At 52.9% G+C, this 22539-nt stretch overlaps 1 protein-coding gene across 1 annotated transcript; it reads right to left on the bottom strand.

Annotated features, from left to right (window-relative positions):
- Window positions 1–251: 251 nt before the first annotated feature.
- On the bottom strand, window positions 252–10548 carry SYT15 (synaptotagmin 15). Its single transcript, XM_036829624.1, has 8 exons — window positions 10095–10548; window positions 8885–9107; window positions 8175–8321; window positions 6932–7250; window positions 5268–5438; window positions 4515–4635; window positions 3372–3551; window positions 252–2451 (listed from the first exon to the last, which is right to left on the bottom strand). The coding sequence occupies exons 1-8, from the start codon at window positions 10354–10356 to the stop codon at window positions 2309–2311; spliced, it is 1566 nt and encodes a 521-aa protein (XP_036685519.1). The 5' UTR covers window positions 10357–10548; the 3' UTR covers window positions 252–2308.
- Window positions 10549–22539: the final 11991 nt, after the last annotated feature.

Raw genomic sequence — 22539 nt, 5'->3', positions numbered from 1 at the left:
AAAAAGAAGTTCTGAAATGTGAATAACATTTTAAAGCTGTTGAAAGAAAAGGAAATGTCAACCTAGAATTCTATATTCACAAAAGTTTTTGGTGGATTTCTTAGGATTTTCTATATACAAAACCATGTCATCTGCAAATAAATATAGTTTTACTTCTTCCTTCATGATCTGGATGCCTTTTATTTCCTTTTCTTGTCCAGTTACCCAGCCACTGCAATTTGGCAAGAGATAAAGAAGGCATAAAGATTGGAAAGGAAGAAGTAAAACTATCATTCACAGAGGCCATGACTATATACAAAGAAAGTACAAAGAATCTACAGACAAACTATTACAAGTGACTTTAGCAAGGCCACTCACTAGGTACAAAGTCAACATACAAAAATCAATAGAATCTCTATATACTGGAAACAAACAAATATAAAACACCTAAGAATAAATCCAAGAAAAGAGGTGCAAAAACACGTTCCTGAAAACCACAAAACACGTTTAAGGAAATTTGCAAAAGACTTAAAGAAATAGAGGGATACACCATGTTAATGGGTTGAAGATTCAACGTTGTAAAGATACCAGATGGCCACCAAACTGATCTATATACTCCATGAAGAATCCAACCAAATTCTAGCACTTTTTTGGTGTGGAAATTGAGAAGCTGGTTCTAAATGTTTTATGGAAATCCAAGGGTTTCGTTGTGCTGGGTCACCTTGTGGACGGTATCGAGATAGCCCAGGCTGGCTGTCGTCTCTGGTCTATGGGAGGCACTTGTGTATTTTTTACCCTGACTGCATCTGTGGACGGGGGCCAATCCAATATATCACCCCCACCTCCCCATCAGAGCAGAGAGCCTGCCTGTCTCTTGCCATTGAGATTTTTCAACCGTGAGTAGGCCATACCCGTCCATTCTGTCCTGCAAAGGGAAAACTTACCAACTTTTCCAAGTGGCCCTGGAAAGGTCACTGACAGGCATGAACCTCCCCTTGAAATGTGGAGGTGGTTGGCACCTATGGTTTCATGACCCCAGGTGAAAGGGGAACAGTTCCATTTTAGTAGCTGGCTATACAAACACACAGAGAATGCCTATTATGTGTGTGCCACAACACTATTAGAAATTACTGCAGTGTGGACTACGTTAAAAATGGACCCATGAAATAAGTGAGGAAAAGCAAACACAAGGTATTCTGTGCGTATGGACCACTGCCAGCAAAGCTTGTATTTGTGCATTGACAGACATTGGAGGTGAAGTCAAAGAGGCACAAACCGATGGCAACATTCACTAATTGCTTTTGCAGAAGTTGCTTCACTGCCTAAGAAAAGAGAAGATTCTGTTTTAAGTGTTGTTCTAATTACACAGTAACGAGGCTTGAATCTGCAAGTTTAGTAGCATTTGGGTGAAAATACAAACTGCCTGATAAGTAACAGTGACAAGCACAAGGGCTGCCGGTGACCTTGAGTACATCTTCACGGGTAGTTGAGGGAACTTCCATCTTAATGAAGTTTACACCGACACCTACCACAACACAATAATCATAATGGAATTGCTAGGTTTACGGGAAAAGCTTTCAGCCCTATGGGCTATGCTTTGGCCATGTGCTTTCACCATTTCATGCCCAAAGTCAGTGCCCCAGGAGCGGACGCCCAGAACCTGTCCACCACTTGGTACCTGGGCGGGCTGCTTTCTCCTGCAGGTGTGAAGCGAGTGAGTCGCGATCCCCAGGAGCCTTTTCTCCCAAGCCGTGCTGCCCAGGCATCCTGGGGACTGTTCCACATCTACATGCCAATCCAGTTTCTCAGACTGTGCTATTTATTGTGGACCAACTGAAATAAACGCTTTGGGCAGTTCATTTTCTCCGCCAGGCAGAAGGCAGAGAAACCACAGAGGAAGAAAAGTGGAGGCTGAGCATCAACACATCATCAGTTTTCCAAGTTTCCCTGGCACTCCACACAACGTGCACAGCTATGCTTTCACTCTAGAGAGTATTTCTTCCCAATGCCTGAGATTCCGGTCCAATTCGAGACTGCGACGACCAGGAGCCAGGATTCCAAGCCCAGGCAGCCCCACGGGTAAAGAAGGATGGAATGAGTTGGGAGGGCCTCACATGCTGGTGAGATGTAGCCCAGCGGCCACACCACTGCCCTGGCCGGGGCTCTCTTGTCACCTCTTCTCTCCTGCACGTCGGCACTCGTGATCCCCCGGCTCGGGCTGGTCCTGCAGCCCAGTGAGAATGCTGGATGCAGCGTCCAGGCCTGTGGCTGTCAGGCATGGCTGTGGGGAGATAGGGCTCCTGGAGCAGACCCGAGGTCCCTGCCCGGGTCAGGGCTCAGTGGTGCGGCAAAGTGCGTGCCAGCGCCTCACCAGCTCCTTGGGTTTGCTAAGCATCTCGTTCCAGTGCTCCAGCTCTTTGCCGCGGGTGTACATGTAGGGGCCCACCACCACCCGGCCCAGCTCGCGGCTCCCTGTGGGGGGGCGGGGCGGGAGAACACTGTCATTCTCTGGAGCCCAGAAGCCACACGACCTCAGCCATCCCCAGTGCCTTCCCTCTCTCTCTCACTCCTCCCCTCAAAGGAAGTAGCCAGCCCCCTCCCTCTTTTACAGCCTCCAAAGAGGTCTTGACTTTGATCTGGAGCAGCAGCTGGCAGGGGAAGGGAGCCCAGGTGGAGAGCCTGCCCTTTCGTTGGGGTACCCACTCTGCCCCCACCCTCCCAGTGGGCCGTCAAACCTGCCTCACGTCAAAGAGCCGAGGAGGAAGGGGCCCCTCCAGAAGGGAGCCCTCTTCCATCAGCCCACTTGAGTATTCAGGGGGAGTATCCAACAATGATTTTCACCCACCAACTACCACAGTGGAGAAGGGGCTTAAGCTCTGGCCCATGAGACCAGCTGGCCCGACAGCTCCGCCTCAGTGACAGTGGACACTGGGGTGGGGGGCAGTATGGGAGAGCAGCCTGGGATAACTCCACCCTCTCATCCACACTGAACCTTACCCAGGACCCTCAAGACTTGTACAGAAGTCATGAGGCAACACAAGGGCACATAAAGACCCACGGCACCAGGTCATTGGGCTGGTGGCAGGTAGCTGTGCCGTCTCCCAACCTCTCTGGTGATTTGCCCCAGGAGGCGGTAGCAGAGGCCATCCTTTAACCTCTTTCTAGGGTGCTATGGACAATCAAACCGGAGTAAAGCTGGGTGTGAATCCCAGCTCTCTCACTAGCAAGCTCCGTGTTCTTGGGCAAGTATCTCAGTCTCTCTGAGCGCTAGCTTCCTTAGGCGGAGGACAGAAACCATACAGCTCCCTCCAAAGGGTCCGTGCTTCCTGAATGCACAGCAGCTCCTCCTCGCCCATTGCCCCCACGGCCTGAGGGTAAGGGAGCAGCCTTACTGTCCCCTTCGGCCCTCTGCAGCACTGTCAGGCTGAGGCTCGCCGTGTCCAGCTCGGCAGGGTCGGCCTTGAAGCTGAAGGTCTCGCTGTACACAGGGTTGGCGGAGCCCAGCACAGCCGAAGTCTTCTTGCACTTGACAAACTTGTTGTGGTTCATCAGAGACACCTTGACAAGGACACCTGGGGGACAGTGCAGACCGCGGGCTAGGAGGGGCGGGCAGGGGCCCAGCCTCCAGCCTGTGGGAGGTCCGGCTGGGAGGGCACACGCCCCGCCTGGGCGCCAGGACCCCATTACTCACAGCTGCTGCAGCCAAAGGGCGTTACAAGAGGAAACGGGGTTGATTAGTGTACTGCCTGCAGCCGAGGAAACGCTCGGCTCCCTTCCTCTTCTCTCCTCTCTGTCTCCTGAACGCACCCACGGCTCGGCTGGCCTTTGTTCCTGGAACCTGGCACCACACTCCCATCCCTCCCCATGGCGGTGGGGGGGAGGCGGGTCCTGCCTGCTGGGTGCTCAGGCCTCCTGGGGCCCCTAAACACCTTCTCGTTCAGAGGCCAAGTTTTTTGGCGGAGAGGCTGAGATGGGTTTTGGATCTGCAGTGGAGGGTTGAATGCCAGCTTGCTTACAGTGAGCCAGAGGCAGAGACGCATGGGGGCAGACAACCACCCACTGGGTGGCTGGGGGGCTCACAGTGGGGCAGGACATGCGGGGTGAGCCCGAGCAGGGCTCCTGTGCCCCCAGCTCCCGGGCTCCAGTTGAGTGACCAGCTCTGCACGCAGGGGTGCCCCCGCCACCCCCAGCTCCCGGGGCTGGGGGGCACAGGGTCTCGTCCTGGAGGAACTGGAACCTTCGCAGAAGGGCAGGGGCGGAGTCAGGCAGCGCAGGCAAGGAGCCAAGACACCGCCTTGGGAAAAGGGAAGGGCAAACTTGGTCTCAGGTGTCTTAGGGGTCTTGATGGAGGCCAAGGAGATGCAGCCCCGGGATTCACATAAGGAAGCAGCTTCTCACGCCACAGCCGTGCAGAGCGGGAGGGCGTGGCTCGGGAGGCAGTGATGCTCCTGGCAGCATATTCGAGCAGAAGCTGGACGGTGGGGGAGAGGGTCCTAAGCTCACAGGGTGGGCCCTGCCCCAGGGCGAAGGCTTACTGACAAAGCTCGTGTCCTCCTGGAGTCGGAGGCCCTTGGCTCGAAGCACGATCACCGTGAGGCGGTTCAGGCAGTCGTTGTAGCTGAGGCAGAACTGGAGGTCGCCAAACTTGGAGGGAGGCTGGAGAGGCCGAGAGGAAAGCACCCCTGTCACCCTGGTAGGTACTGGAGGCCCCCATGCCCTCCTCCTTCCTCCCGGCAGGCAGGCCCTGAGTACTCCGTGACATAGCCACACTCCCTCCTGGAAGCCCACCCACCATTTTACAGATGGGGAAACTGAGGTCTGGGGAGTTGAAGGGGCACGCTGAAGATCCCAGAGTAGTAAGGACCAGAGCTGAGGGTTCAAACCCAGGTCTCGGGGATTCCAAGGCCTATTCTGAGCCACCCGGACCCTCACTGGGGGTTGGGGGAAGAGTAGGTAGTTTCCTTGGCTGGTCCATTTGGGGTGTCATCTTTCACAGCTGTCTGATCTGGATGGGAATCCAAACGTGGATTTTTCAGGATGCTCCAGGTAATCTGATCTCCGGGGCAAAAGAGGCTGAGGCACCCTTCCCTGCCCAGGCTCCACACACCCTCCTTGTCCCACGCAGCTCCGGCCCGGGCCCAGCATGCTGAGTCACACTTGTAGGGGTGGTGGGGTGGTGGGCAGTATGCTGAGGGCTGACACTGGCTAGCAGGTGCTGGGCCACACCTGCTGGCTGTCCACGGTAGTCTGACACATGGTGGCATATGTCTGGTGACCCTGACCTTTACCTCCAGGCTCTCAGCCTCCAGGTCTCTCCAGATGATGCGCCGGCAGTCGCCCACCAGGGTCTCCTTCTTCAGGGGGAACAGCACCTGGCCCAGGAGCTGGTGCTTCCTCTGCCTGTCCACGTGGTACACCGAGAACCTCAGCACCCTCTGGGTGACACTCTTGCTGGACACCTGAGGGAGATGAGGGCCTGGCTGGGCTCAGGTGTGGGGTCAGGGGATGGGATGGCGTGGTATGTTCTGGACACAGGATCCTTCCATGAGGGGTGTCTCAACCAGGGACCTGTGCACCCCAAACCCAGGCATCCTCAGGGGACCCTTTGCTGCCATTGGGCCAGTATCCCGGGGAGGTGGCAGGGTGTGCCAGAGCCTTGCCACGCAGAGTGTGCTCCAAGGACCAGCAGCACACACCACCCCCTGGACCTCAGAAGTGCAGGACCTTAGGCTCCACCCAGACCCATGAAGCAGAATCTACATTTAACAGGGCATCCAATGATTTACCTACACATAAAAGTGTAAGAAGCTCCCGCACTGGAGCCCAGGGAACCCGCCTGTCTCTGCTATCTGAGTTGGGCACCTGAACAGTCCTCTCCCTGAGACTCAGTCTCCTCACCTGTAAAATGGGATAATGTTTCTTACTCTCTGGGTTATAAAACCATGAATGGCAGATGGTTAATTAATATTGATTTTCTTCTCTTCTTCTTTTCCTTCCCCTTCCGCCATAAAGCACAGAGAGGCCAGGAGCAAGTTGGTGCAGGGATAGGGCAGGGAAGTGATGGGTGTTAACTATGCAAGCATGACATGTGGCTGATCCAAGCCTCCCCACCTTGGATCTGGATGTCCTAAGAGGAGCAGGTTCACCTGTGAATTCTCACAGCCTCGGCACCAGCAGGACAGCCAGGGGCTGGGCCCCATGCCACCCCTCTTCTCAGTGCTCTGCCCCGGAAGAAGCAGGAATCACACTCTTCCCAGATGCAGACTGGCCTATCCTTACCTTGCCAGCCAGCCTGCTGCCCTGCTCTTAAAAATTTGTCCAGGGCCTCTCGGCAGCTCTTGATTGCTGGCTTCCCATAGGGGCCCCAGTCACCTGCTGAGGCTCCCAGGCCGCCGTGAGCTTGGCTCAGTGCCCCGGCAGCCTCAGCACCTCCAGACCCTGAGCTCATCCGCCCACCATGCTGCAAAGGCACCACCTGTCGCAAGATGGCTCTCAGGTCCTGCTCTGGCTTCTGACGGGACGGGTGAGTTCCTGCCCCCACCCCAAGGGGCCTGGGGGGGTCTCCCCCTCCGCCTTCCATGGACAACCTTGCCAGAGAGCTCCTCATGTTCCAGGGCTTTGGGGTGCCTCCCTGAGCCCCATGAGCCAGGGCCTGGCATTCAGTGGGTGTTCCAAGAATATGTTTCTGTTTCTCACCTCCAGGCAACCTGGACAGGAGGAGCCCAGCCCTCTGCCCCCTCATCCCTCAAGTCTCTCATCTTCCCCCACCATTCAAGGGTGAGGGCTCTTGTACACCCTGACCTGGCAGGAGGGGTAAAGCAGAGCCTGTGGCACAGGGATCCTGGGGGCTGCAGGGCCCTGGTTAGCACGGAAGGCTGGGGCTCTCCTGCACAATGTCTGTCCTTCCCAGGAGGGAGAGGGTCCCAGACCCTGCCCGCTCCGGAGGCCATACCTGAAAGATGAAGTGCTCGTCAAACTGTGGGCTGGTTGTTCTGCATTTGGTCTTGGACTGTAGGAAGCGCCGCTCATCCGGTAGCAGGTGGAGCTTCACCAGGGGGCTACAGGTCTCTGAGGGGGCTTGCAGCCGCTGTGCCTTGATCAGGCCCACCAGCAGTCGCTCGGCCTCCTGCTGATATTCCACAGAGAACCACAGCCGCCCCAGGCAGCCCTCAGGGAAGTGGGTCTCACTTTTGTCCTCCGGGATCTTGTAGAGCGCTGGATTGATGGTCCCCACCACGCATGCGTCTCCTACAACACAGGGGCTGGGAGGACTGGCAGGCCAGGGGAAGGCAGGGGCATCGGGGACAGCAAGCTCTGGGCTCCACTGCCACACCTCTCCTGGCCCAGCCCTTCCTGGCTGAGCTTTGACCAGGCAGTTCACTGGCCTCTCCTGACCACGTTCTCCCCGCTCTCGTCTCCAGACTGAACACAGCCCCTCTCTCTAGTGCAGCTCCCCCAAGAGGCCTTCTCACCACTAAGGCATTCTACATCCAGGCCTGCTCCTCCCTGGGGCTCCTAGCAGAGGCCACAGTACTCATTCAACCCTTGCCCCCGTGACTGACCCCCACCCCCAGAGGTCAGGGCCTGCAGGGCGGGGCGCAGTTCCCAGCATCTGGCCTGGCCCCTTTCCGTGGTGTCCAGAGGGTGTCTCAGTAATATAGTGTTGTCCCTTTTCTTCCTCTTTAAATTAGAAGGGCCTAGCTGATTACTGGGTGGTTCCTGGGGAGGTCTTCAGAGCAAAGAGGTAGGCAGAAAGCTGTGTGCCCAGCTTCCACCATGCTGCCTTCTGGATTGGCCAACCCATCATCCTGAAGCAGGACACAGCACAGGTTCTGCACCCAGGAACACTGGGGTTACAATTCCAGATCTGTTGCTTACTGCCTCTGTGACCTTGGGCAAGGCACTGTTAACCTCCGGAGCCTCAGTTTATTAATGTGTAAAATGGGGTGATAATCCCTCCCCCAGCCCCAGAGTTATGGTCTAACTCCAAAATGGCACATGAAGCCATATCTGGCCCAGGCTGGGGTGCAGCAGGCATTTGGTAAACCCAAGCACCTGGAAAGAGTGGTCACTGGGCAATTCTGGCATCCCCAGGCCCATCCAGGCTCTTTTTCTGGAGCCAGGCCCATGAAACCAGATGGGTCCGCCCTGGCCTGAGCATACCATGACCCCTGGGCAGGCCCTGGTGGGCACACTCACCAAGATTGCTGCCGGTGGCATGGGGCAGGAGCTCCGGGGCTGGGCAGGGGTCCTGTGGGGCCTGGACCCACTCTCTGCTGCTCAGGGGCACCCAGTCTTGGCTTTGGAGGGAAGGGGGCACCACGAATGGTACACCTGGTGGCCTGTCCAGAGGCAGGGAGATGACACGTAGGTGGCTATTGAACGGTGTGGCCTCAGAGCGCTCAGCCCAGAGGGGTTAAGTGCCAGGCGCTGGAGGAGAAAAAGCCAGCAGGAGCCAGGAGGAGGCAACAGCACCATTTTCTGGGCCCACACCAGGGCACATACACACATACACACACACACACACACACACACAGCCAGAGGCAACACCTCCATCTGCCCACAGCAGTGTTGAGTTGGAGAAGGAGCACAGCTTCCGGAGTAGGCCTGCCTGGGCTTGAATGCCTGTTCTGCCACTTCCTAGTTGTGCTATCTGGACCCGTTACTTATGTCCACTGAGCCTCACTTTCCTTAGCTGGAAAACGGGCTTCATAACACCTGCCTCATAGCTGTGGTGAGAATTCTGGGGTTTCTTTGTGATAGCTCCCGGCCTGCTGACAGCACAGAGGAGGCCCTCCATAAACAGACCTTTCCTTCCCCACGCCGCTCCAGGGGAAACGCCACAGGGAGGGCCCGAAGCAAGAGCAGGAGCTCCCTTGGCCCCAAGGCCCCAATCCTGCCTCACCTGCTTGCCTGGGTCCTGGCATCCGGTGGGCAGAGCTTGTGTCCCTGTGTGCTGGAGGCAGCCGTGGCCCCTGACAGCTCCTCATAGGTGAACGTGGCGCAAAGCCTCTTCCAGAGACACCAGCTCACCCCCATCAACAGCAGCAGTAGCAGCAGTCCCCCAAGGATGCCCCCAATCACCAGGGCCACCTGCTCTGGGGGCAGACACCACCGGGATGTGATACCTGGGGAAGGCCACTCCCCTTCACACCACTGGCAGGCTGGGGACAGAATTTGAGCAGCAAGCCCACCCCCCTGGGTTGGACCCCAGGAATAACACAGAAGCAGGTTTAAGGTATCTGCTGGGGAGGGTGCTGCTGGCTGGGCTCTGCTGGGTCTCAAGGAAAAACCATTTCCCTTACGGTCCTAGTGCCCTGGGCAGAGCTTTCTGGTTTCCCTTGGAAAGCAGCTGGCCTGGGACTTGGGATTCTGGGTGAAATGAACCATTTCCTTGTGCTTCTGCATAGAAATTAACCCTTCTCTTACCAGAACCTCCATCTTCCCTGGACTCCTGTTCAGGCTTGAGGGTGAGCTGGGCACCCTGCACTTAAGGAAAGCAGGGAAAGGGATGACGCCCTGGGTGGCACTCAGAGCCCTATCCTTTGGGTCCTGGAACCTGCTGAGAGGCTGGACTCTTGCTTGAATTCTGTAACTTTCTCTAAAAACCGCTCCCACCGCTCAGCCCTCTCTCACAGCAAGCCCACTTATCGGAGTTGGTGGGAGGCGGTGGAGGGGATGTGGATGAGGATGGGAGCAGCGAGTGTGAGAAACCAAAACACAGGCACTCTGCTACCGGCACCTGCACCCCACACTTGCCCGGACCTGGGAGGCTTCAGTCTGAGCCGGTTGAGAGAGCTCGGACCCTCGATCCTGCGCTAAGCAAGGAAGGTCCCTCCTTCGGGTCACGCCCGGGCGCGGGGCTTCCCAGGCTCTGGGGTCAGGACCCGGTTGGGTGGTGAGAAGGAAAGACACCCACACCTCCTGACCCGCAGCTAGCTGCGAGGAGCGGGCCTTACGCTCCATCCCCGCACCCCGCTAGGAGCGGGAGGCAAGGCAGGGCTGCGACCCAGCAGAGGCCCGCAGGGTGAGGGAAAGTGCTGCAACGGGTGGCTGAGGGGCCGGGGCGCGGAGCGCGGCGCCGGGGTAGCGGGTGAGGAGGCGAAGGCACTTACCCTCCATGGGGCTGCTCTGGCCGGCCGTTGGGGCGCGGGCCCGGGGCTCGGTCTCGCCAGTCTCCGCGCCTCCCGCCACCACCGCTGCAGCCGGGCGGGTTTTTAAAGCGCCGAGCGGGCCGTCGGGCGGACGCGGGGGACAGTACCTCGTTGCGCTCTGGTCAGCGAAGAACAGCGGGGGCAGGGACCCAGCTCCCGGAGGCCGCGGCTCCGCCCCTGCCCGGCCCTGGTCGTGGCCCTGGAAGGGCACAGAGCCGACCATGCGCTCCCGGAACCGAAGGGCTCCCCGCGGGGCGGGGCGGGGCGCCCGGGGCTCCCCGCGGCTGAGGCGCGAGGGCCAGGCTTCCCGGGGGCAGAGCTAAAGCCGTCTCCGCCCGCGTCTGGTAGACGGCTCCGCACCTGGCTCTTCACCCCTGGCGGCCTTGGCACGCGCTGTACCCGTCTAGGAATGCGCCTCCACCTTCCGCAGATCCTCTGCAGACTGATGCCCAGCTCCGACCCCTGCTCCCGGGAGCTTTCGCGGATTCCAGGGCCGAGTCTCCGCGCCCTGTCCGGCCCCGGCGCTGCGGTCTGACCGCGGGGGCGCGCAGGGCAGCGCCCAGGTTTACAAGTTGGCCAGCTCAATAGACACAGACAGCAATGAGGCGTTGGAGAGAGCAGATTCCTCGGCTCAGTTGAGTTAATAATAGTACTCCCTCTAGGGTTAACGTATCTAATGTATTCAGATCGGTGACTGGCTCAAGGCTGGGGGAGCGCGGCGCGTGCCAGCCTCTATTGTGATTACATGACCGAGGGCGGTTTCGCCTAGGCCTCCTCCCTACTCTGCACCCACAGTAACCTTTTTTTTTTTTTTTTTGGCCCAGCCGTGAGGCTTTCGGGATCTTAGTTCTGCGACCAGGGATCCAACACGTGTCACCTGCAGTGGAAGCGAGGAGTCCTAACCACCCACTGTCACTATTTCTATAGTGATTACTGTCAGACCGCAGGGGCTACGCCAATGGAGGCTGGTGAACGCAGCCTTGACGGAGAGGCTGGAGTAAAGGCTCTCCTGGTCCGCAGCCCGCTCTCACCCAGCGTGCAACCCCGTAGAGGATGAGCACTCTCCCAGGGCCCGCACGGAGTCCCGGCGGGGAGCTCTTGTGGGAGCGTCTCAGACTTCGAAGCATCTGTAAGAGCGGAAGGAAAGGAAGATATTTGTGGGCGGATGGAGGGTCGGTCTTGTTGTTTCACGGTCTTGAAGGTTGTGTCCAAAGACAGAGCCTGAGCCTGGACCTTGCTCCCAAGTCACACCTGTGCCTATGAAGGGAAGGAGGAGGCGGGGTAGACAAGGTGAAGAGCCCGCCAGTCTGTCAGTGTGCCTTAGGCCCCGCCCTGCCTGAGACCTAAATGACCTGAGGTAGGATGGGTGGTGAACAGGAATCCCTCTCCCTTCAGGGGGAGGGGTTTGTCTGGGAGCCTTTGGTCGCTAGAGTGCAGAGGAAGTGTGGTCAGTCTTTTTCAGGATCTAGATGGGCGTGGGGTGGTGAGAAGATGGGGCCCCGAAAGTGTCCCGGAGGAGTGGGACCTCTCATTCCACTCCACCCCCTCACCCTGCTAGGTGGAGGCAGGGCATTTCCCCCACTGCCCTTTCCCCTCCCTCCGCGACCAGTCTTATTGGCTGGAGTGTCTGGAAGACCTGAGGCCCTGACCTCTGCTTTCACCAGGCTGGAGATGGGGGCGGTGTCTCAGGAAATGGGGCCTTAGTGGCCCCAAACCTCCCCGTCTTTCCCCTCAGGTCTGAACTGGATGTCTGTGTTAGTTTCCTGTTGCTGCTGTAACAAATAATCACAAATTTAGTGGTTAAAAAACACAAATATATTACCTTACAGTTCTGGAGGACAGAAGACTAAAATGGGCCTGCAGGGCTGCTTCCCTTCCAGAGTCTGGGGAAAATCCATTTCCTGACCTTTCCCAGCTTCTAGAAGCTGCCTTCATCTTCAAAGCCAGCAGCAGCACTTTCTAATCTCTCTGACTTCCTGTCATCTACATATCTACTTTTTCTGCCTTTCTTTCTTTTTTAAAAAATTTTATTGGAGTATAGTTGATTTACAATGTTGTGTTAGTTTCAGGTGTACAACAAAGTGATTCAGTTATACATGTACATATATTAATTCTTTTTCAGATTCTTTTCCCATATTGGTTGTTACAGAATATTAAGTAGAGTTCACTGTGCCATACAGTAGGTCCTTGTTGGTTATCTATGTTATATATAATAGTGTGTGTATTTTAATCCCAAGCTCCTAATTTATCCCTCCCACCCACATTTGCCCTTTGTTAACCATAAGTTTGTTTTCAAAATCTGTGTCTGTTTCTGTTTTGTAAATAAGTATTTATATCATTTTTCAAAAATTAGATTCCACATATGAGTGGTATCATATCATATTTGTCTTTCTCTGCCTGACTTACTTAGTATGATAATCTCTAGGTCTATCCATGTTGTTGCAAATGGCATTATTTTGTTCTTTTTTATGGCTGAGTAATATTCCATTGTATATATGTACCACATCTTCTTTATCCATTCATCTGTCAATGGACATTTAGGTTGCTTCCATGTCTTGGCCATTGTAAATAGTGCTACAATGAACATGGGGGTGCATATATCTTTTCGAATTATGGTTTTCTCCAGATATATGCCCAGGAGTGGGATTGCTGGATCATATGGTAGTTCTATTTTTAGTTTTTTAAGGAACCTCCATACTATTCTCCATAATAGCTGTACCAATTTACATTCCCACCAACAGTGTAGGAGGGTTCCCTTTTCTCCACACTCTCTCCAGCATTTATTGTTTGTAAACTTTTTGATGATGGCCATTCTGACCGGTGTAAGGTTGTACCTCGTAGTTTTGATTTGCATTTCTCTAATAATTAGTGATGTTGAGCATTTTTTCATGTGCTGTTTGGCCATCTGTATGTCTTCTTTGGAGAAATGTCTATTTAGATATTCTGCTCATTTTTTGATTGGGTTGTTTATTTATTTATTTTTTTGACATAGATCTGCATGAGCTGTTTGCATATTTTGGAGATTAAACCCTCGTCGGTTAGTTTGTTTGCAAATATTTTCTCCCATTCTGTGGGTTGTCTTTTTGTTTTGTTTATGGTTTCCTTTGCTGTGCAAAAGCTTTAGAGTTTAATTAGGTCCCATTTGTTTATTTTTGTTTTTATTTTCATTACTCTAGGAGGTGGATCCACAAAGATATTGCTGCAATTAACGTCAAAGAGTGTTCTGCCTGTGTTTTCCTCTAAGACTTTTATAGTGTCCAGCATTACATTTAAGTCCTTGATCCATTCTGAGTTTATTTTTGTGTATGGTGTTAGAGAGTGTTCTAATTTCATTCTTTTACATGTACCTGTCCAGTTTTCCCAGCATCACTTATTGAAGAGGCTGTCTTTTCTCCATTGTATATTCTTGCCTCCTTTGTCACAGACTAATTGACCAAAGGTGCTGTCCCCCTCTTTCTTTTTTTTTTTTGGCCTCACTGAATGGCTTGCAGGATCTTAGTTCCCCAACCAGGGATCGAACCTGCACCCCCTGCAGTGGAAGCGTGGAGTCTTAACCACTGGACCACCAGGGAAGTCCCCTTCTTTCTTATAAGAACCTTTGTGATTACATGGGGCCCACCCACATAATTCAGGATAATCTCTCCATCTCAAGATCTTTTTTTTTTTTTAAATTGGGGTATAGTTGTTTTACAATGTAGTGTTAATTTCTACTGTACAGCGAAGTGGAGTTCCCTGTGCTATACAAGCAGGTTCTCATTAGTTATCTATTTTATATATATTAGTGTATATATGTCAATCCCATCCCCCTTTCCCCCCTTGGTGTCCATACGTTTGTTCTCTACGTCTGTGTCTCTACTTTTGCCTTGCAAACAGGTTCATCTGTACCATTTTTCTAGATTCCACATATATGCATTAATATACGATATTTGTTTTTCTCTTTCTGACTTACTTCACTCTGTATGACAGTCTCTAGGTCCATCCACGTCTCTACAAATGACCCATTTTCGTTCCTTTTTACGGCTGAGTAATAGTCCATTGTATATATGTACCACATCTTCTTTATCCATTCATCTGTTGATGGGCATTTAGCTTGCTTTCAGGACCTGGCTATTGTAAATAGTGCTGCAATGAACATTGGGGTGCATGTGTCTTTTTGAATCATGGTTTTCTCCGGGTATATACCCAGTAGTGGGATTGCTGTGTCATATGGTAATTAATTACCATATGGTTTTTAATTAATTAATTAATTTTTGGCTGCATTGTGTCTTCATTGCTGCGTGTGGGCTTTCTTTAGTTGTGGCGAGCGGGGGCTACTCTTCATTGCAGTGTGCAGGCTTCTCATTGTGGTGGCTTCTCTTGTTGCAGAGCATGGTCTCTAGGTGTGCGGGCTTCAGTAGTTGTGATTCTCGGGCTCTAGAGTGCAGGTTCAGTAGTTGTGACACAAGGGCTTAGTTGCTCCGCAGCATGTGGGATCTTCCCGGACCAGGGCTTGAACCCATGTCCCCTGCATTGGCAGGCGGATTCTTAACCACTGCGCCACCAGGGAAGCCCCCATCATTGTAGTTTTGATTTGCATTTCTCTAATAATTAGTGATGTTGCATCTCAAGATGCTTAACTTAATCATATTTACAAAGTCCCTTTTGCCTTGTAAAGTAACCTATTCCCAGGTTCCAGGAACTAGGGAGTGGACATCTTTGGAGCTATTGTTGTGCTGAGCACAGAGTCTGGGCAGCCCTCTGGGAGAGATGGTTTATATTCTCCTTCTTCCTGCTGCCTGGAGCTCTCAGCTTGCTCCTAAGCTGGGACCAGGCAGCTAGCAAGGCCCATGTGCCCCCAGATGGTAATCCTCCAGCCACCATGACCCCTCATTACCACAGCATACCCCTCCCCCCCTTGACTCGCGACTGTCCTGTCTGCCTGACCACTCCTCCCTGATGGGCATGACACTCATTAATACCCAGCCACTTCCACAGCTGGGCCTGAGCTGCCCTGGGGCCCTTCTGGGTGTGGGGTGGGGAAGTGGGTACTCCTGGAAAAGGCAATGCCTGTGGCCAGTCAGGAAGTGCCAGGCCCAGAGCTGCCCATCCTCCCCCAGCCCTGCGCTGTGCCTTCCCAGGGCTCCATCTTCCTCCCTGGCCTCCTTCCCTCACCACTCATAACCAAGCAGTCACCACCACTCACACCCAAGCAGTCACCAAGTCCTGCCTCTTCCTCCTCCATGCATCTCCATCACCATCAAGAACTTTGCCCAGGTCTTCATCATGCCTCACCTCATCAACTTTCTCTCTGCAGTTTAGATTCGATCCTATACCCCTGCCCCAGCTTATTTCTTCCAGGCTCCTCTCCCCATTCTCACCCACCTGGACACCCCATATCCCCCCGTCCCTCTGCAATGCTCAGGGCCCAGACTGGTGGAACTACTTCTGGCAGCTCTGCCAATGCACCAGGTGCCTTTTCATTATGCTGCCCTCTCCCTGCCTGAGATATCCAGAGGCTCCCTCTCCTTCTTCACTGCTCATCCTTCAAGATGAAACTCTAGTATCTCCTCCTCCTCCATGAAGCCCTTCATCACCCCTTCCTTGTCCTCACTGTACCTGCAGCTACCATGTTGGTTTATAGGAGTCTGTGTCTGTGACTGTTACCCCAGCTCACTCTCCCTGGCAGACCAGAACCTCCATGAAGGCAGAGGGCCATGTCTTATTTATCTCAGCGTTCCCAATATCCACCTCCCGGCCAAGGCTGTGCTGAATGGTGGATGAAGAGCTTGTGCCCTCAGGCTGAGCTGCTTCCTGGCTTCTGCCACCATTGTCCATGTATCACACATCTTGGGCTTACCCTTCCAGGTCTGATAGGAGCTCCTTGACCTAGCCCTGGAGACCAGCTGCTGGGGCTTACACTTACTTTGCTAGCTCTGTCTGCGTGCACCTTACATGTCCAGCCAGCCCACTGAGTTTTGAGTCTTTCTTCTTCCACTGGAAAATGAGAGCAGATGGCAGGAGGGAAATCCACCTTTCTTTTTGCTCCTTATGTTCTGGTTATCATGATGCAGGCTTTTTTTTTTTTTAATATTTATTTATTTAGGCTGCTCCAGGTCTTAGGTTGTGGCGTGTGGGATCTTTGTTGTGGCATGTGGGATCTTTACTTGTGGCATGTGTACTTCTTAGTTGTGGCATGCATGCAGGATCTAGTTCCCTGACCAGGGATCGAACCCAGGCCCCCTGCATTGGGAGTGCAGAGTCTTACCCACTGGACCACCAGGGAAGTCCCATGATGCAGGCTTGATGTACATGATCCCATTGAGTCCTGCCTTGTGTCAACCTGCCCTGCCTTGTGTCAACCTGCCCTGCCTTGTGTCAAACTGTCCTGTCAACCTGTCCAGGGACCACCTTTTCAGACGAGGAAACCAAATCAAAGAGGTTCCATGGCCCACCCAGTAAGTGGTGGAGCTGGACCTGACACCTGGCCTTCCTCATTCCTTCCTCCCCACTGACCCACTGAAGGGCCCATGCAAGGCCCCTGGGCACCCTTTCCTGTGGAGATGACCATGAACAAGGCCAACAGCCAGAGGCACTGTGGTCAATCTCCCTCTGTCCACTGTCCCGTGGAGGCTCTGAGACCAGGCTGGCCTGGAGCCTACTCCGCAGAAAAGAATGGGCTCTGAGTCTGGCTGCAGCCCTGGCCCTGCTTCCTGTTTTCAGATCTGGCTCCTTACTGGGTCTCTGGGAGCTAGGAAATCTGGAAACAGCAGCAGACAATGTTTCTGTTTTCCATGGCCAAAAGGAAGTCATATTTCCACTGGAAAAAGCATTTCCAAGGAGGGTTGCAGGAAGTCCAAGTGTTTAAAAGCCTGCAAATGTCTGCAGGTGATTAATAATTCAGTGCAATGGATGATTCACGCAAAAGGCCACTTTCAATTAACCTTAAGAATCAGCCCTGTCTAAGGAAGTGTCATCTGTCATCACTTAGGAACAGAGAGGCCAGAGCAGGATAAAGGCCATGCTGAGAAACGTGTGGAAGACTGTGTTTCTGACATTTATGTCAATTCCAGCCCAGTCACCCCAGGTCCCTCTTTGTGAGATGGGGAAGGGTTTCCCCCACCAGCTTCATCTCTTTTCTCTGGTTTTATTAGGGTGGCCTCAGCCTGAATTTCCCATAACCCCTTCTTCTGAGCATCTGTCCTTGTCAGGTCAGAAGTCCCCTCCTTCTCCCCTACTCCACCATGCTGGCTCCAAATGTGTGCCATCCTATGGACGACCACCCAGGGTCCCAGGGTGGAGCCCAGAGCCCACGGCTCACTCCTGCCTCCCAGGGATGTTCTCTGCTCCCCTGCCCAGTTCTCCCTGCTTCCTGTTCCCTGCTTGGCAGCCTTTTTCCTCTCCTGGCAACGGCATCCTGCCTTTTCTTTCTCGAGAACTACTCTCTCCTCTCCTTGTCCATGTAGTAGCTGATAGAAGGCGATCTCTTCCCTTTCCCCGCATCACCAGCTTGCCTCTTTTCTGGAGCTTTGCACGTGACCCAGACCACAGGGATAGGTTCAGGGTTGGGTCATGACCTAATCAGAATCAATCCTGGAATTTTTGTGGGATCACTCCCTTTATTGGTGGGAGTTGTTGAGCTGAAGGAAGTAAGTCTGGGGATGTTGGGAGCACCCGTGTGGAGGAGTGTGTGTGAGACAAGAGCTCAGAGCAGCGTGGGAGGCCTGATGAAGCTGTCTTGCTCTTGGTCCTGCTGTGCCGGCAGCCATTTATCCCGGGTGGTCCAATAAATTACCTTTTTTTTTTTTTTTTCTTAAGCCAGTATGAGTTGATTTCTGATATTTGCAACTAAGACTCTTAATTAATTGTTAGCCAAGGCAGGAAATGAATGGGAGGTGGGGACAGCAAGCTCTGTGAGGCTCTTATTCCCATTTTACTCAGGTGGAAAGTGAGGGACACTGAGGTGAAGAGGCTAGGGAGTGGCTGACCAGGTTTGATTAGCTGTTCTGGCTCCGGGTCCCTTGACCACCAAGGCTGCCCCTCAGAGCAGAAGTCAAGGATCAATGCAAAGCTTGCCCTTTCTGAATTGTCACCTCTGACCAAGCAGCTGTCCCAAGGATTGTTGGCCACTGGGGTGTAGGGTCTTATCGACCAGGGCCATTTGTGACAAACAACAGTTAATTTACTACTTAGCCTTCAACACCCACCCCAACCCTTCCTCCAGCTTCTCCGATGCTCACAGTGGAACCCAGATTTTGTTAGGGGCAACAGTGTGCTTGGCCCCCAGGGATGCATCTGGAGGGTCTGAGCCATTCCTGACACCCACATCTCCCTTTGCTACATTCTGACTTGGCCAGCCCTCTTTGCAGCTAGGGGTGTCCATAGGATTGTGTTTTAGCCAGTGAGATACATGAAGACATCTTCCAGGGGGCTGCTGGGAAAAATTTTTTTTATTTTGATATTTCAAGATGTTAAATTGACATTTTGGCTGAGATACTAAGAAGTTAGCAATCAGACTCCAAAGAGTGGGGGTAGACTATGATGTAGATTTTCAAAGGCAGCTGAGAACCAGCTGGATGACTGGCCCATAGTGGGAAAGAAAAGGCTGGGAGAGTGGAGGAGAGAGAGGACTTGGGAGATGCCTTTGGGGAAGGCTGGGCTGTGATGTGGGACCCTCGGCAAGCGGGACAGGGGGGAAGCTACACCCTCCCCTCAAGCCCAGGGAGCTTCGGCTTCAACAGGACCACTCTGAGAGCTTGCTTTGGGAGGAAATGAACTGGCGGTTGATGTACACAGGCAATTGTGGCTTCTGGCTTAAGAGGGTGGAGAGAGAGCCAGAGGCCCGAGCAATCTGCTGCTGTGTTGGGAAGTAGCTGCCCTCCCTCTAATGAGGGTCAAAGAGCTGTGGATCTCGGGGACTAGATGTGCCACTTGTGGTGGGAATGTGTGTCTGAGTGTGCCAGGGAATTACCACTGACTTGCTCCTGGGGCTTGTCAGGACGTGGGCTGTGTGCATAATTCCCATGATCGGATGTGGGCCACATGAACGAAAGAGCTGGGGTGCCTGCCCAGAGAGCTGATGGGGCTGCAGCAGAAGGAAGTAGGAGGTAAACTTTCTAGGGGCTGAGAAGTGAGCAAGTGGCTTCTGATTCATTTGTTGGGGTCAAGAGAACCACATCTCTGGAGCTGGGGGTTGGGGTAAAGAGGTGGGGGAGTAGGGGTGGGGAAGGGAGGATCTTTAAGAGACTTTTCAGAAAAGTCTCTTGACAAAATTAAAACTCTTCCAGATCCAGAGAGCATAAGGCCATCTCATGAGACCATCAAGAAATGACTTTCCATACCTCTTCCTTTCCTCTCTCCTTATGCTCTGACCTCAGAAGGCTGCAGTAGGCAAGGTGAGAGAGTAGAAGATGCTGACCGCAACAGTCTCTCAGAGATCAGGGGGTTGCCTGAGGCTGGCCCTAGCTATGGGAGACGGGAAGACTTAACTCTAGCTCAGGTTTTCAGATTTATTACCTGGGCTGGGCTTTTCTGAAGACTGAATCTGTTGTTAAACCCAAGTTTGTGTGCCCAATGCACAGTGAGGCCAAACAAACAGAAATGTTGGAGTTTGGAGCAGAGAAAGGTTTATTGCAAGGGCCAAGCAAGGAGAACTGGCTCTACAGGCCTAAAGTCCTCGATGGGTTTCAGGAAAGAGTTTTAAAAGCAAATTTGGGGGAGGGCTGGAGGGTATGTGACTTTCTACTGACTGGTTGGTGGTGAGCTAACAGGGTGATGTTCCAGGAATCTCAGTCATCAGCTTTCTAGTTCTGACCAGTCTGGGGTCCAAGTGTTTGCGCTCAGCATGTAGTCACCATCCTCCACTTGGGTGGGACCCTTAGTTCCTGTAGAAGAACTCAAAGATTTGTATCAAATTGCTATTCATATCCCCCACCCTTCCCGAGGAGGAACCAGCACCCTGCCCCAACACTGCACTATTGTTTCTGTTCTTGCTGCATGAATTTGTTTCTGCATTCCCTCATTTTTCTAATTAGTAACTGTTTGAATCTGCTCTTTGGAACTCAGGGAAGGTCTAGGAGGCTGAAGCCTTTTTCCTACAAGCAAGAAATAGAGGGGACTTCCCTGGTTCTCCAGTGGGTAAGACTTTGCGCTCCCAATACAGGGGCCCTGGGTTTGATCCCTGGTCCGGGAACTAGATCCCGCATGCATGCCGCAACTAAGCGTCCGCATGCCGCAACTAAGAGTCCACATGCCATGCCACAACTAAAGATCCTACATGCCGCCACTAAGACTCCGTGCAGCCAAAAAAAAAAAAAAGAAATGGGGAGCACAGAAAGGCTTTTATACCCGGGAGGGCCCCACAGATTCCTGCTCAGTTTCAAATCAAGACTGTTGAGGGCATGAGGGCAGTGGACAGAAGAGAAGAAATCTCTGTTGAATGTTGCTCCATTCCAGGTGTGGCCTCCATAGAGAGCTCAGGGCTCTCTCATATCTTACTCCTTTCCCCCCCAAAATGGATCATGTGATGAGGGACAAGGCCATCTTATTGGACTTTAGGGCTCAAGGCTGAGCGTTCAGTATAAAGAGCAAATCAGTTAAAGTGCTGAGTCTGTGGGGAAGGTTATTCTTTAGTTACCTTCTGTGGCAGATTAAATTATCCATCCCAAGTCCTCTTTTCCCTGTACTAGTATTGTACTTCCTCATTCTTGCACACAGTGGGGAAACTCACCTCCCTTCTACTTGACCTTCAGCTTGGCCTTGTTACTTGCTTGGGCCAATAGCACGTTAGCAGAGATGATGCGAGCAAAGACTGGACTTGCCTTGCTCTCTTGTGCTTCTGCCATTGAGGTGAGAAGAGCATGACCCAGGGAGCTGCTGGTTCCAGACTGATGAGAAATCTGTGGAGCAGATCCAAACCGGTCTGGGAGCCTGGAATCAATGAGGTCAGCTTATGCCAACCTACCCTGGCCAAGGCGCACACGTGGAAGGATGATATAAATGCTTATTGTCATAGAGATTCTGTAGGCAGCAAGAGTTGACTGAAACACAGTCATTCTCTTGTTGATTACTTTGGTGAGACTAGAGTGGGGAGCTGAGCAGGGCTCCCCTTTGAAGAGCTACATCCTTTCTCCTGCTTCACAAACCTTGTAGCTGTGGCCCCAGGTGGATAGTCTTGCCACTTCTCCTTACTGGCTGACTTTGGTCTTCCCTGGACCAGCCTTAGTTTTTAAAAAAAATTTATTTATTTTATTTATTTATTTTTGGCTGCGTTGAGTCTCCATTGCTGCACGCGGGCTTTCTCTAGTTTGCGGCAAGCGGGGGCTACTCTTCGTTGCGGTGCGCGGGCTTCTCATTGTGGTGGCTTCTCTTGTTGTGGAGCACAGGCTCTAGGTGCGCGGGCTTCAGTAGTTGTGGCATGCGGGCTCAGTAGTTGTGGTGCATGGGCTTAGTTGCTCCGCGGCATGTGGGATCTTCCCGGACCAGGGCTCGAACCCGTGTCCCATGTATTGGCAGGCGAATTCTTAACCACTGCACCACGAGGGAAGTCCCTGGACCAGCCTTAATTGTTGTGGGAGTGATAAAGCTCCAAGGCCTGGGTGGTGGTAGTGGATTTAGGGAAAAGAGAGAAAAAGGCTCAGGGAGGATACCTGGGGTTGTTGTAACACAGCATCCTTCATCCTTCTTCTGCTAAAATGGTACCCTGTGTGCATTGTCTCGGTGCTGATGGCTCAGGTGTGGTTGACCCACCCTCTGTTTTGGAGCTGGCCTTGATTCCTCTGCAGTGCCCTCTCCTGGGTGCAGTGATGGGTTCAGAAAGACACAGGCACAGGGGTGATCAGGGCCAATGAGACGTAACCCCATTTTTCCTCACAATGCTGGGAGAGAGACAGGTGCTCTTCCCGAAGGCCTTGAATATAACACAGGAATCTTGCATGATTAGAAAAGAGCCTGATGAGAACAGGATCATCTTGGAGTTGTGGTGGCCAGAGATCAGAGGGAGAGAAATATTGGGTCCTGGTGACAGTTGAATCAGACCATGTCTGAAGCCAGAACACTGTTCAACTTTTCTTTTAGGTGAGTCAACAAATTCCCATTTGTACTCAAGCAAGTTTGGGTGGGTATCTGCCATTTGTAATCAAAAATCTCAAATGATACAAGATTGCCACCCGCTTTGAGTGCTCTGTGGGCCAAACTTGTAACTCAGAGTTTGTTTACCTGGCCTTATTTTCTGGGCATATACCCCTCTTAGGCGAGTGTATGTGTATACATGTGTATGTGTGCTTACTGTTGGACATGGTAGAAAAAAAGAATTTATATAAAAAGATATTGAGCCACATCTCTACAAATGACCCCCGCAGACATAAAGAATGGACATGTGGACACAGAGGAGGAAGGGAGGGTGGGATGAACTGGGAGATTAGGTTTGACA

Source organism: Balaenoptera musculus, chromosome 16, assembly GCF_009873245.2.
Source record: "Balaenoptera musculus isolate JJ_BM4_2016_0621 chromosome 16, mBalMus1.pri.v3, whole genome shotgun sequence".
In the NCBI taxonomy this organism is placed as follows: domain Eukaryota; kingdom Metazoa; phylum Chordata; class Mammalia; order Artiodactyla; family Balaenopteridae; genus Balaenoptera; species Balaenoptera musculus.
The sequence above is the reverse complement of the archived record's forward strand: the minus strand, read 5'-3'. Positions and strand labels throughout refer to the sequence as shown.